The sequence below is a fragment of the Telopea speciosissima genome, chromosome 7 (assembly GCF_018873765.1).
Source record: "Telopea speciosissima isolate NSW1024214 ecotype Mountain lineage chromosome 7, Tspe_v1, whole genome shotgun sequence".
NCBI classification, from domain to species: Eukaryota; Viridiplantae; Streptophyta; class Magnoliopsida; order Proteales; family Proteaceae; genus Telopea; species Telopea speciosissima.
This window is the reverse complement of record NC_057922.1, coordinates 10,880,029-10,892,331: the sequence shown is the minus strand read 5'-3', so window position 1 is coordinate 10,892,331 and position 12,303 is coordinate 10,880,029. Positions and strand designations below refer to the sequence as shown.

General features: G+C 38.2%; 1 protein-coding gene across 2 annotated transcripts; it reads left to right on the top strand.

The window, feature by feature from the left end:
* The first annotated feature begins 863 nt into the window (after positions 1–863).
* LOC122669242 (protein TOPLESS-like) lies at positions 864–9,798 on the top strand. 2 transcript variants are annotated; one of them, XM_043865958.1, is made up of 27 exons: positions 864–975; positions 1,084–1,263; positions 1,367–1,480; positions 1,572–1,730; positions 2,024–2,201; positions 2,293–2,416; positions 2,549–2,664; positions 2,795–2,960; positions 3,134–3,243; positions 3,351–3,420; positions 3,523–3,596; positions 3,687–3,782; positions 3,859–3,954; positions 4,096–4,223; positions 4,330–4,564; positions 4,664–4,828; positions 4,912–5,001; positions 5,191–5,337; positions 7,259–7,369; positions 7,468–7,647; positions 7,727–7,855; positions 7,944–8,039; positions 8,167–8,355; positions 8,445–8,611; positions 9,069–9,275; positions 9,496–9,558; positions 9,598–9,798. In XM_043865958.1, the coding sequence occupies exons 1-26, from the start codon at positions 896–898 to the stop codon at positions 9,554–9,556; spliced, it is 3,468 nt and encodes a 1,155-aa protein (XP_043721893.1). In that variant the 5' UTR covers positions 864–895; the 3' UTR covers positions 9,557–9,558; positions 9,598–9,798. The 2 variants fall into 2 exon arrangements, 1 of the variants encoding a protein (XP_043721893.1); XR_006333985.1 differs by lacking the exon at positions 9,598–9,798 and having other exon boundaries at positions 9,069–9,377; positions 9,496–9,544.
* The last annotated feature ends 2,505 nt before the right edge of the window (positions 9,799–12,303 follow it).

The window sequence follows — 12,303 nt, the reverse complement described above, 5'->3', positions numbered from 1 at the left end:
TTTTTAACATGCCATCAGTGCCAGTGGCATATCTCGTAATTTATAGCTAGTTTTTTAGGCAAAATTAAAAAAAAAATACTCGGAGACTGGACGTTTTCTCTGTCTAAAGCATTAAAGGCTAAGGACAGCTGTCTGCTCAAGATTCCGCGCTGGTAAAGTCGACAAAACGTAGCCGAAACTGTGGGACAGGGTTATCACTGTACTTATATAAGTAATATGACTTATCAAATGATAAGTAGTGTGGGCTTCAACGAAATACGTTGTTCAGCGTATCTTGTGCTGCATGTCGCCTCCCCCTATAAATCTTCCTTTTTCTCCAGATTGCTTTTCTTTATTTTTCTTGGCAAGAGAGAAAGATAGAGAGGTAGAGATAGAAGAGAAGCAGTTCAATCTTGTTCGCTCGCTCGTCTCTTCTGTGTTTTTCTTTCACTGGTTTTCTAGTAGATCTCTGGACTTCGTCTCTGTTGAAGGTAAGCTTCTGGTTAGCCCTTCCTCTGTTCGAATCTTTGCTTTTGAAGTTGGCTTTTTCTTTTCCCTTGACCTGCTTTTTTCATATCGCCCCCTTTTATTCTGCATCTTCGATTCCAATGCTTTAAAGTTGCTTTTGTATTTCCGATCGTTTAAAGCCCTAATTTTTCATCTTAGTTCTACATTTTTAGTTTCAGCCGCTTCGATTTCTCCGTTTCTTTGATGTTTGTGACGGAAAACTCTGGTTTTTGCATGTTTTAGCTAAGATTAGCTCAATCTTCTGGTTCTTGTTTCGTGCTTTTGTTCTCTGTAGTTTAACACTTGCTTTATTGATTTTAAATTGTAGGTTTCTGTTGTGTTTAACTCTTTGTTGTTTTGTTTCTGCAGAAGATCTGGGGCTCTTTTCGTTGAATTTTGTTTCGTCCTGATGTCTTCTCTCAGTAGGGAGCTTGTGTTCTTAATTTTGCAGTTCCTCGATGAGGAGAAATTTAAGGAGACTGTTCACAAGTAGGTTTTTTAACTTATTTTCTTATGTAAGTTTTTATTTTAAATAAAATTTTTTTTGGGCCCTCATTTTAGTTAATTTTACTCTGGTGATGGGTTGCTTTTAAATAGGCTTGAACAGGAGTCGGGGTTCTACTTTAACATGAAGTATTTCGAGGATGAGGTGCATAATGGAAATTGGGATGAGGTCGAGAGATATCTCTCAGGCTTCACCAAAGTGGATGACAACCGGTATTCCATGAAGATATTTTTCGAAATCAGGAAGCAGAAGTATCTCGAGGCACTTGATAAGTAAGTTCGTGGTTTTTTAAAACCTTCCTTTTTCGAGCAAATTATTGTCATGAAAATCTTACTTTATTAGCTCTGTGACTGATTACGATTGAAAATTTAATAGGCATGACCGCGCAAAGGCTGTAGAAATCCTTGTAAAGGATCTGAAGGTTTTTGCCTCATTTAATGAAGAGTTGTTTAAGGAAATCACACAGCTCTTGACATTAGAGAATTTCAGGTATGATTCATTTATTCTCGAAAATCTTGTCTATAATTGTAGGATAGATATCCTCAAAAGAATATTTATTGTGATCAAATGAATTCTGTAGGGAAAACGAGCAACTCTCCAAATATGGAGATACCAAGTCTGCGAGAACAATCATGCTAGTTGAGCTCAAGAAGCTTATTGAAGCCAATCCCCTCTTTCGTGACAAATTGCAGTTTCCTAGCCTTAAAAACTCAAGGTTACGGACACTCATTAATCAAAGGTAATTTCAGTATGTTTCTTTTTGTTTTATGGTGGCTCTACTTTTTGTCACTGAAAATTGCAATGGTGTCTTCATGTCCTTCATGCTGAAAGTGATTTTTTTTTTTCTGTATTATTATTATTATTATTATTATTATTATGTCAGTACACACTAATTAAATTGGATAGACTACAGCGTTATTGCAAAAATGGTTAAAATGCCTGGTGGAGCATATTAAGTAGTTTTGACAACTAATGTTCACTTTGATATTATTCATTTATGTTAGATAAATTGATTTGGATATTGCCTGGCAGTTTGAATTGGCAGCATCAGCTTTGTAAAAACCCACGGCCTAATCCCGATATAAAGACCCTCTTTGTTGATCATACTTGTGGGCAACCGAATGGCGCTCGTGCCCCTTCGCCAGCAAACAATCCAATCCTGGGATCCATACAAAAAGCTGGAGGTTTTCCTCCAATTGGTGCACATGGGGTAGGTGACATATGGTCAACTGTATCATGAAATCAGTTATCTTTTCATGTGCTTGTCTGTTTTACTTACCAGAATTGAACTTTGTCTTCAGCCTTTCCAACCTGGTCCAGCACCAGTTCAAACATCCCTTGCTGGGTGGATGTCGAATACATCAACTGTTAATCACCCAGCAGTGTCTGGGGGACCCATTGGTCTTGGTGCTCCTGCAAATCCAGGTAGTAGTTTTAAATCAAGGCTTAGTCTTATTCTTGCTGATGTTACATTTGTCGTGTTTACATAGTTTCTTTCTTCTTTTTCTTTTTTTTAAATTAAATTAACTCTTAAGTTGTTCCAATGCCTTGTGGTAGCTGCAATTTTGAAGCATCCTCGGACTCCTCCAACTAACAATGCGACTGTAGATTACCCATCTGGGGACTCAGATCATGTGTCCAAAAGAACAAGGCCAATTGGGATTTCTGATGAGGTATACTGGGTTTACTTTTGGTGGGCCTGCCTTTCAACCGTATTTCCTATTCGAAGTTTTTTATAATCTAAACTTTCTTATGTTTATGACTTGTTACCTCCATTTGTTAATATTCCTTCATTTTGTGTAGGTAAATCTGCCTGCTAATATACTGCCAGTAAGTTATCCTGGTCAGAGTCACAGTCAACCTTTCAACACTCCTGATGAACTGCCCAAGACTGTTATGCGAAACCTCAATCAGGGGTCATCTCCCATGAGCATGGATTTTCACCCTATCCAACAGACTCTACTTTTAGGTCTCTGCTTTTATCTGAACTTATGTTTCTCGTTCTCCACTTTGTATTTCTGATGTTATATAAGTTTCTTTCTTATTTGGATACCAGTGTTTCTGCTCTAATTAATTTTTGTTATTATGTGCTTTATATTAAAGCTGCCTGTTGGCTCACAAATGATATTATTGATGTTCCAGTTGGTACCAATGTGGGGGACATAGGTCTGTGGGAAGTTGGTTCTAGGGAGAGATTAGTTCTGAAAATTTTCAAGGTTTGGGATCTTGGAGCATGTTCAATGCCTCTCCAAGTAAGTTTGTCTTCATAACTGTGTTTATTCAAGAGTGTGCACCATGATGCTTCCTTATCATTGGTTGTTCTGTTTGATTGATCTGAAACTCAACCAACTTATTTCAGGCAGCTTTAGTTAAAGATTCTGGTGTATCAGTTAACCGTGTGATATGGAGCCCTGATGGCACTTTATTTGGTAAGTTACAGATTTTTTTTTCTGCATTTGTTGAATTATAGTCATAGTTTCTGATTTAGGTCTAACTCAATCATTGTTTAATTCTCCCCTGCCATTAAACAGGCGTTGCATTCTCGAGGCACATTGTGCAGATATATTCTTACCATGGTGCTGATGATGTACGGCAGCACTTGGAGGTATACTTGATGTTGAATCTTGTTTGATTCTTTTATCTGCTTCTTTATTTGAGCTTGCTGTTTGACTTGTAACATTTTCTCAATGTCCAGATTGATGCTCATATTGGTGGTGTAAATGACCTTGCATTCTCTCACCCCAATAAACAACTCAGTGTTATAACCTGTGGTGATGACAAGACAATTAAGGTTAGTTTATTGCATGAGATAGCTAATTTCCAAATAGTACAAAACCGAATCCTTACATTGAAATTTGTTAGTTCAGGTGTGGGATGCTGCTAATGGTGCCAAACAATATACTTTTGAAGGTCATGAAGCTCCTGTCTATTCTGTCTGCCCTCATTACAAGGAAAACATCCAGGTCAGAACTCCTGTGTGTACAAATTTTTTTTCCAAGTTATAAAGTTACATTGCAGAATTTTCCCTTCATTCATGCTACTTTTGTTGTTTTATGACCAGTCAATGGTGTTCCCTAACACTCGTTATTCTTTCATGTATCCAGTTTATCTTTTCAACAGCACTAGATGGAAAGATTAAGGCATGGTTATATGACAATTTAGGATCAAGGGTTGATTATGATGCTCCTGGTCACTGGTGCACAACAATGGCATATAGTGCTGATGGGACAAGGTTGATTTAACTGCTTTATTGTTTTGATGTTTCAGTTCACTTGATATTATTGTAATTGTTTTTGGGACAAACTGATATGCTAATGTTTTCCTTGAAATTTTTGTAGGCTCTTCTCATGCGGGACCAGTAAGGATGGAGAGTCATACATCGTTGAATGGAATGAAAGTGAAGGGGCCGTGAAGAGGACTTATCTAGGATTCCGGAAACGTTCTTTGGGTGTTGTGCAGTTTGATACCACTAGGAACCGATATTTGGCCGCTGGAGACGAATTTGCAATCAAATTTTGGGATATGGATAATGTTAATCTTTTGACAACTATTGAAGCTGATGGAGGCTTACCAGTAAGTTCTTAGAGTGTTTCTAGATGAACTGTGATGACAGATTCTGAAGAATAAGATCTGTGATTTTTCTTGCTAATTTTCACCTCTTACAATATCAAGGCAAGCCCACGTATCCGCTTCAATAAGGAGGGGACTTTATTGGCTGTTTCTACAAATGACAATGGAATTAAAATCTTGGGGAATGCAGAAGGTCTTCGGTTGCTCCGAACATTCGACAGTCGTTCTTTTGATGCATCAAGAGTCATCTCTGAAACTGTAACAAAGGTTAGCTTATTAGTTCTGCTCATGATATGTCTAGTCTGGTTGGAAATGTTGATATATGCTGATGCATGCTATTACTCATGCAGACTGCAATAAGCCCAATTACAACTGGTGCAGCTGCAACTAGTGCTGGAATAGCAGACAGAGGAGCTCCTGTGGTTTCCATAGCTGGAATGGTTTGTTGGAGATTCTTGTTTTCATTCATCATTCATAATTCTATATCTAAATAGCATTCTATGGTTTTCATTCCTCTGTCCATTTCTGTTCATAAACAAAATTCAAATATAGGGTAAAACATTGTGTCATTATTTCTTTACTTGTGTCTTATAAACTTCTTCTGAAGCAACATGCTACTTGTTTTCTAGAATGGAGATGCACGAAATTTGGCAGATGTAAAGCCTAGATTGAGTGAAGAAGCCAATGACAAATCAAAGATTTGGAAAATCATGGAAATTAATGAATCAGCCCATTGTCGAGCTTTGAGACTTCCTGATAACCTCAGAACAAACAAGGTATGGTGGTTTCACTAATGGCCAGCATTTCTGTGTGGAATCAACGTAGTTATTGACTGACTGATTGTCTGCTTGGTAGCACTCACTGGACATTGTGACTTTTTGCATCTGGACTGTCAGCAATGTTCTGTGTGTTTGAACATTTGATTGAATTTGGATGTACTTTTCTTAAGAGCAAATAGACCATTTCTTCACGATAGAACATGCGCACTTGCTCATATTCTATGGTGCCTGAAGAGTGTTGTTTAGAGATGTCCATATTCACTGTAAAGACACATTTTTTTCTGATTTTGTCTTTTGTTTTGGGTATAGCATAGCATTATTAGAAGGATTATTTCTTATTACAGTTAAGTTCAAAGCTCAGTGATAAATCCCATAAATTTTTTTAGTTATTTCTTATGTGACAATATGGAGTCTGAGCACTATCTTTGCAAGTGCACTGGTACTTATATATCTGGTTTCTTTTATTATTATTATATAATTGAAATCTGTATGGAGTATTTGTTGAAATCTATCCAATGGAGTTGTGGTTCGAGTTACATTACTCTTCACATGCTTCAGAAGAATGGGTGTTGGATCTTATGTTTGCTCTGCTACTGTTTGTACGTCTCATCTTGGCTCTAGTCTGTTGTAATTTAGCTACTTGTTCCTCAGAGTTGCAGAATAGCCAGTAGCATTATAATATATTATGTGTACTTGACAATTTTCCTGGCGTAAAAGTTTCTAATTTGATCATCTGAGCTTTGCCTTTTCTTGTTTATTCTTGCGAGATCTTATACTTGACTGCTAAGTATGATGTAAGTTTGACAGCCAACGTACTACATTTAGAAGTTCTTCTGTAGGGATTGAAGGTAGAACATTATAATCTTAGCAGTCGTGTATTTGGTAGCCCCTGAATTGATGGTTTGGGCAATTGTGAGGAACAGATGATACATAGAAGGCTGGGGCTTTGATGTCCTTAGCTGTGCAAGTTCCTGCTTCAAGAACTTGTACTTGGCAACTGATGAATATTTGATGAGGTTAGCTGTAGACCCTGACTGTTTTAAATGTTTGTGTGTCAAGGTTAATGACTCTATTAGTTGCATGAGTTGAAGTCACCATTCACCAATGCAGTGGATTACCATTCTTGCCCCAACAGTTTTTCTTATTGTAGTCACTGCTCTAACAGTTACAGCACTTGTTATGGTTACATTCTTTTACTATACATGTGACAGTATGGTGTTCAACTCCTATATGTGAGATTATGTTCCTCTTGCTTTACTCCTGATTGTAGTGTAGGCATTAGAATACCAGAAGAATCTCCCAATTGAAATCAAAGAAAAACCCTAAACTTTGTTCTATTGATTAAGTAGCCAAATCCTTTGTCGCTATAAATTCATAGTAGCTCATCATGAGCGGATCCCATAAATACACTTCCAGTGATCCTCTATGCTACTAAATGCATCAATATATTGCTAAGACTGATATTCTGACCACCATTATCCACCGATTTACTCTCACCTACAAGAATGAGATTGTCTGAACTCCCTAACTCCCTATACCTGATTTAGTGGTTCCCAGAGAAACAAATGTGTTGGGATCCCTAGAATGTTGACATTACTATGAATGAGGTTTCAAACTCCAAGTTTATTAGCCTTGATCAGTAGTCTTTGAATTATTCTAGTGGAAGTGATGATTCCATGCAGTTTTCCAGTTATTCTTTGTTTGACTTGTTGGATAATGCCAATATGTAGAACTTTTTGGCCCTTAATGGTTGGTATTGTTCTGGTGAAGGCAAGTCACCACTTAAGATGCATGGATACATAAATATGTACAGACTCTGGTGTAGGGGCAGGGTTTTCACTCTTTGTTTCGTCAAAAGCCAGAACAAGAATAAATAAGATGGTTCTCATTAGCCCTTTTTTTTATGTGGCTGCTGCAGATATCGAGGTTGATCTATACAAATTCAGGAACTTCCATTTTGGCATTAGCATCAAATGCTATTCATCTACTCTGGAAATGGCAGCGGAGTGACCGCAATTCAAGCGGCAAGGTGAAAAGGATGTCTATTGAATTGCTTCTGCATCCTTTTTCTCTACAAATTCAAAAATGTGTTACTGATTCTTTATAATTGAATGAATCATTCTGTAGGCTACAGCCAGTGCTCCTCCTCAATTATGGCACCCAGCAAGTGGCATACTAATGACTAATGACATAACCGACACCAATCCTGAAGAGGCTGTTCCTTGCTTTGCTTTGTCTAAGAATGATTCTTACGTTATGTCTGCATCAGGAGGAAAGATCTCCCTGTTCAACATGATGACATTTAAGGTGATCATTGAACACTAGCATTTGAGGTGTGGATTCACTGTATCAAAGATTTCACTGACTCTCTCAATTTTGTGTGCAGACAATGACGACTTTCATGCCTCCCCCGCCTGCGGCAACATTTCTCGCTTTCCACCCTCAAGACAACAATATAATTGCTATTGGCATGGATGATTCCACAATCCAGATATATAACGTCCGTGTAGATGAGGTATGGTAGTGTTGCTGAGCAAACCACCTGCACAGTATTTGTTTTCGAAGTGGTACTGAGAGGTTGATCATTCTCTTGTTTCATGTAGGTTAAAAGCAAGCTTAAAGGCCACTCCAAAAGAATCACCGGGCTCGCCTTTTCCCATGTATTAAATGTACTAGTTTCATCTGGAGCAGATGCGCAGGTTAATATCTAATCTTTGTTCCCTGTGTACCAGGAACCACCAATTTTTCATTTACCAATTCTAGTTTTTTTCTGATAGAAGCAGCTCTATTGGGGGTAAAAATGACTTATTATCCCTCTTGAAACAGATTTGTGTGTGGAACTCTGAAGGATGGGAAAAGCAAAAGAGCAGATTCTTGCCCCTTCCTGCAGGGAGGGCACCAACAGCTCTATCAGACACACGTGTACAGTTCCACCAGGATCAAGTACACTTCTTGGTTGTCCATGAGACTCAGCTTGCTATTTATGAAACAACGAAATTAGAATGTGTCAAGCAGGTAAATGTGGAGAGATATTAGGGTGCTTTGATTGTGCCCAAGCCTTTTCATTTGTCTTAATGCTCATATGTTTTTTATTTTCTTTATAGTGGGTCCCACGTGAATCTTCTGCACCAATATCCCATGCAACATTCTCCTGTGACAGCCAGTTGGTATATGCTAGCTTTCTGGATGCAGCTGTTTGCATATTTAGTGCTGCACATCTAAGATTACGATGTCGAATTAATCCAACTGCCTACCTGCCAGCCAATGTGAGGTATATCTCAAAATCGTTGCTTATAAAATGATGTTAGACAGTCATCACCTATTCCAGCTTGACTTTGCAAATTTGTGCTGTTAATAGGAAGGGCTATGTATTGCAATAGGAAAAACATAGCCTTCACATGTTTTGCTGCTGTATTGGCTTCACGGTGGTCTCACATTTAGTGTCTGTGGTATGTATGGTAACCTAGTGGTAGAAGTCCAAATGCAACCCAGTTACAATGTTAGCAGTTTAGCAACCCAGAAAATGAACAAGTGGGAAAAGGTTATGCATCCTGATGTAAGCTTTTTACAGTCCACTTGATGAGTTGGTAGAAGTTTTAAATTCTCTCTTGTGAGATACTTCAATGATGGGTAAAATATGTCATGCATATGCTTTGTGATTGAATTTACTTTCACTGTGTATTGTGGTATGAATAATTACTAATATTTTGTGCTGCCCTGCCTTGCAGCTCCAACGTATACCCACTTGTGATTGCTGCCCATCCATCAGAACCAAACCAGTTTGCATTGGGATTGACAGATGGTGGGGTCCATGTCTTCGAACCTCTGGAATCTGAAGGGAAATGGGGTTCACCCCCACCTGTTGAGAATGGGTCAGCAAGCAGCATGCCCACAGCACCCTCAGTTGGAGCTTCTGGTTCAGATCAACCGCAGAGGTGATGGATGTGCGTGAGCATGAGTTCTTTTTTTTTTTTGTTTTTTGAACTTCTGTGCTCAGCTGGACTCACTCTTGGTCCTTTTAACAACTGCATTTTGAGGTATGTTCTTTGACTTATGTTCACTGAAGCTCTGTCCAGTTTATGGTCAATTTGCCGCCTCATGTGTTGGCTCTTCCTTATTCACTGTTCACGTTCTTTTACCATTTTTTCTGTGCAGGTTTGAAGAGTTCAGGTTATATAATTTACTCAAGATTGGACATATAGAAATGTTAGACTGAACATGTAGGACAAGTTTTTTTCATTTTTCTTTGGTAAAAACATGTAGGACAAGGTTCACTTATGGTGTATGTGCTAGTTGACAATGGTGGATCTCTCTCTTACTTTTATCTGGAAATCTTAATTCTACCGGTCCATTTTAATTTATTTATTTGTCTTTCTGCAGTAAGCCTGTTGATGTAAAGAAATTGAGTAGTTTGTAATTTTTAATAGTGAAGTTTGCTGTTGGGGCCGCTTTTTCTTCCTATCATCATTATTCATGCAAATTGGTTGAGAGTGTTAGACGTGTATATTGTTTTGCCTCGAATGCACCTGTCTATACTGGGCACGAGTGAACACAACCACCATATATAAGAAATGTTGAAATTTTACTTTGTTTGGATTGATTGGAGTGTTGGACTCCGGGGCCACTCAGATTCTGTGCTGATTGACTGCCCCTTCTATTGGATAACGACCAGACAGACCCCTTACGGCTTTCAGTGGTTGGACTTGTCTAATTCTAATACTTGAATGGGATAGTGATCTCTGACCCTGAGACTCTGAGTTGGTGGGGGTGGGTGGGAGATGGTTTGTCAATAAGGGGCAGAGAGGAAAGAGTATGAGAGAGAGAGAGAGAGAATGAATGCTGGCGTAGTCTACGCAACCAACTCAAAAGACTTTTTTTTCTTACTTAAGTACTCTACAATTTTCACTGTATTTACAAAACCAATGTCTTTTAAAATAGTTAAGTTTCAAAATATTTGTTTGCTTTTGATAACTTGGATTTATATGTTATCTCACAAGTTTTGAATTTCTTTTGGAATTGTTTTTGAGAAAGATATTTTGTCGGACATTGGAAGTGGATGAGAATGTTCAGAGGTTAATAGGAATGAGCATGTAAGGGTACGTTCCTTCTTAAAGAGAGGTATTTCTCCTCCCTCATGTTTGGGGTGTTTTTCATATGCACCCAAGGTGGGGTGAGGTTTTAGTATATAAACCTCCCCTTTGCCAACGTTGGACCATAATGGCATATTGGCATCATTTGCTTTCTATTCAGAGTTCAGGATGGTCTGGCATATATAATCCGGCACGTTGGCCACTTCTATTTCGGAGCCGTCAAACACTTCATCGAGTGCCGATAACAAGAAGTTTCTTTGAAAGTCACCTCTGTTAGGAAAAGTGCCTCCCAAGGAGTTTCTCACCTCTATAAATAGAGTATGTTCTTGGCCTTTTAATTTTTAAAACATGATTATCAAGTGATATTCTCTCACTTAAGCTTTCTGTTTGTCTTTTTTTATTTCATACAATCACACTCTTGTCTCCTTGGTTAACTACGTCTCTTTTCTGTTTTTCTTACGAGTTTGAGTACAACCCTATAAAACTCGAAAGGTTTTATAGTAACAAAACACTATTACTGTCCATTAGGCTGTTGTATATTGGTGGCAAATTCGCATATACCCAGTTGCACCAATAGGAGACGTTTATAATCTTAAGGAAAGTACCCATTGATATGCCTCAGTCTTCAACATTTTGATTCTGATTCGTTCTACATTTGGAGGTGACACTTACCTACAAAGAGATAAGTTATTACATCTCTATCACAATGGTCTTTATATTACTTATTATCACAACCTCCCCCGCGCCCCCCCTCCCCACATTGTAATAATATAAACCCACATCCTTCTATATAACTCAAATCAATGAGTGACTTCTTTTGCTGGTTTCTCTGAAACAATAAAGTGGGGAAGAGGGTGGATATGAGGAAGAGACTTAGTCCTTTGTCAGTGACTCGTGGGTACCAAATCCCACCCACCACTTCATGCTTTTGGGTCTGACCAATGGGTGATGATAGTGTAATGTAGAGGGAAAGGAGGAATATATATATACATAATATTCTGACCACTGTGGCTCGATCATACCAACCTTTCAACCTTACCCCACTTAATATATATTTTTCATCACTGATCATTCTATAAATTCATCTCGCTTTCACTACACTGAACTGTCGAAGCAAAATCCTCTCTTCTCAACTCAACTCCTAGTCTCCTAGTATAATATTAGAACTTGGATGAAACATAGTAAAAGAGACGAGATATGATGCCTTTTTGGTGAGAAATTCAACATTTTCTCTGATTCCATGTCTTGTATCTTTATTCTTGTTTCTACCTAAAAAATTGGTAATTAATTTTGGGGAGAGAGAACGCTAACCTAACCGATGCTATGTGTGGGTGTGTACCTGCGTCTAGACACAGCCAGGTGCCAAAAGACTGCCACACCCTCCTGAAAAAGTGAAAAGAAATTGGTCTTTTCGTGTCGGGCTGTTTGGGCAGAGGTACACGCCCACACACAGCACCGGTTAACATTTATTTTCCCTTAATTTTGAATTCCAGAAAGTACAGTCTGCCATGTCTTATTAAGGAACATTTTTTCCCCTTGGAACAAGTGATACAAGTAGGCAAATTGCCTTAACCAAATCCGCATTTAAATGCACTTTGATATTATCAACAATAAAAAAATTTATTCTTTTTTTAAAGTCTGGGAGTGTATGAAAGACTCTCTGTTTGTGTATTAAAAATTTGACACATTCTTTGAATTGTCCTTTGTCTCCCTTCCATAAGTTGTTTAAAATAGAGGTATAAAAGGGTTTTCAAAAAGTGACATATCATTATGTTGTTATTAAAAGGATTGAATTTTCCTCCACCTACGGTAAATGGGATCACATTCACCGCGTAGCGGGAAAGAGTGGGAAAGGGTATCGGGAGGATATTTT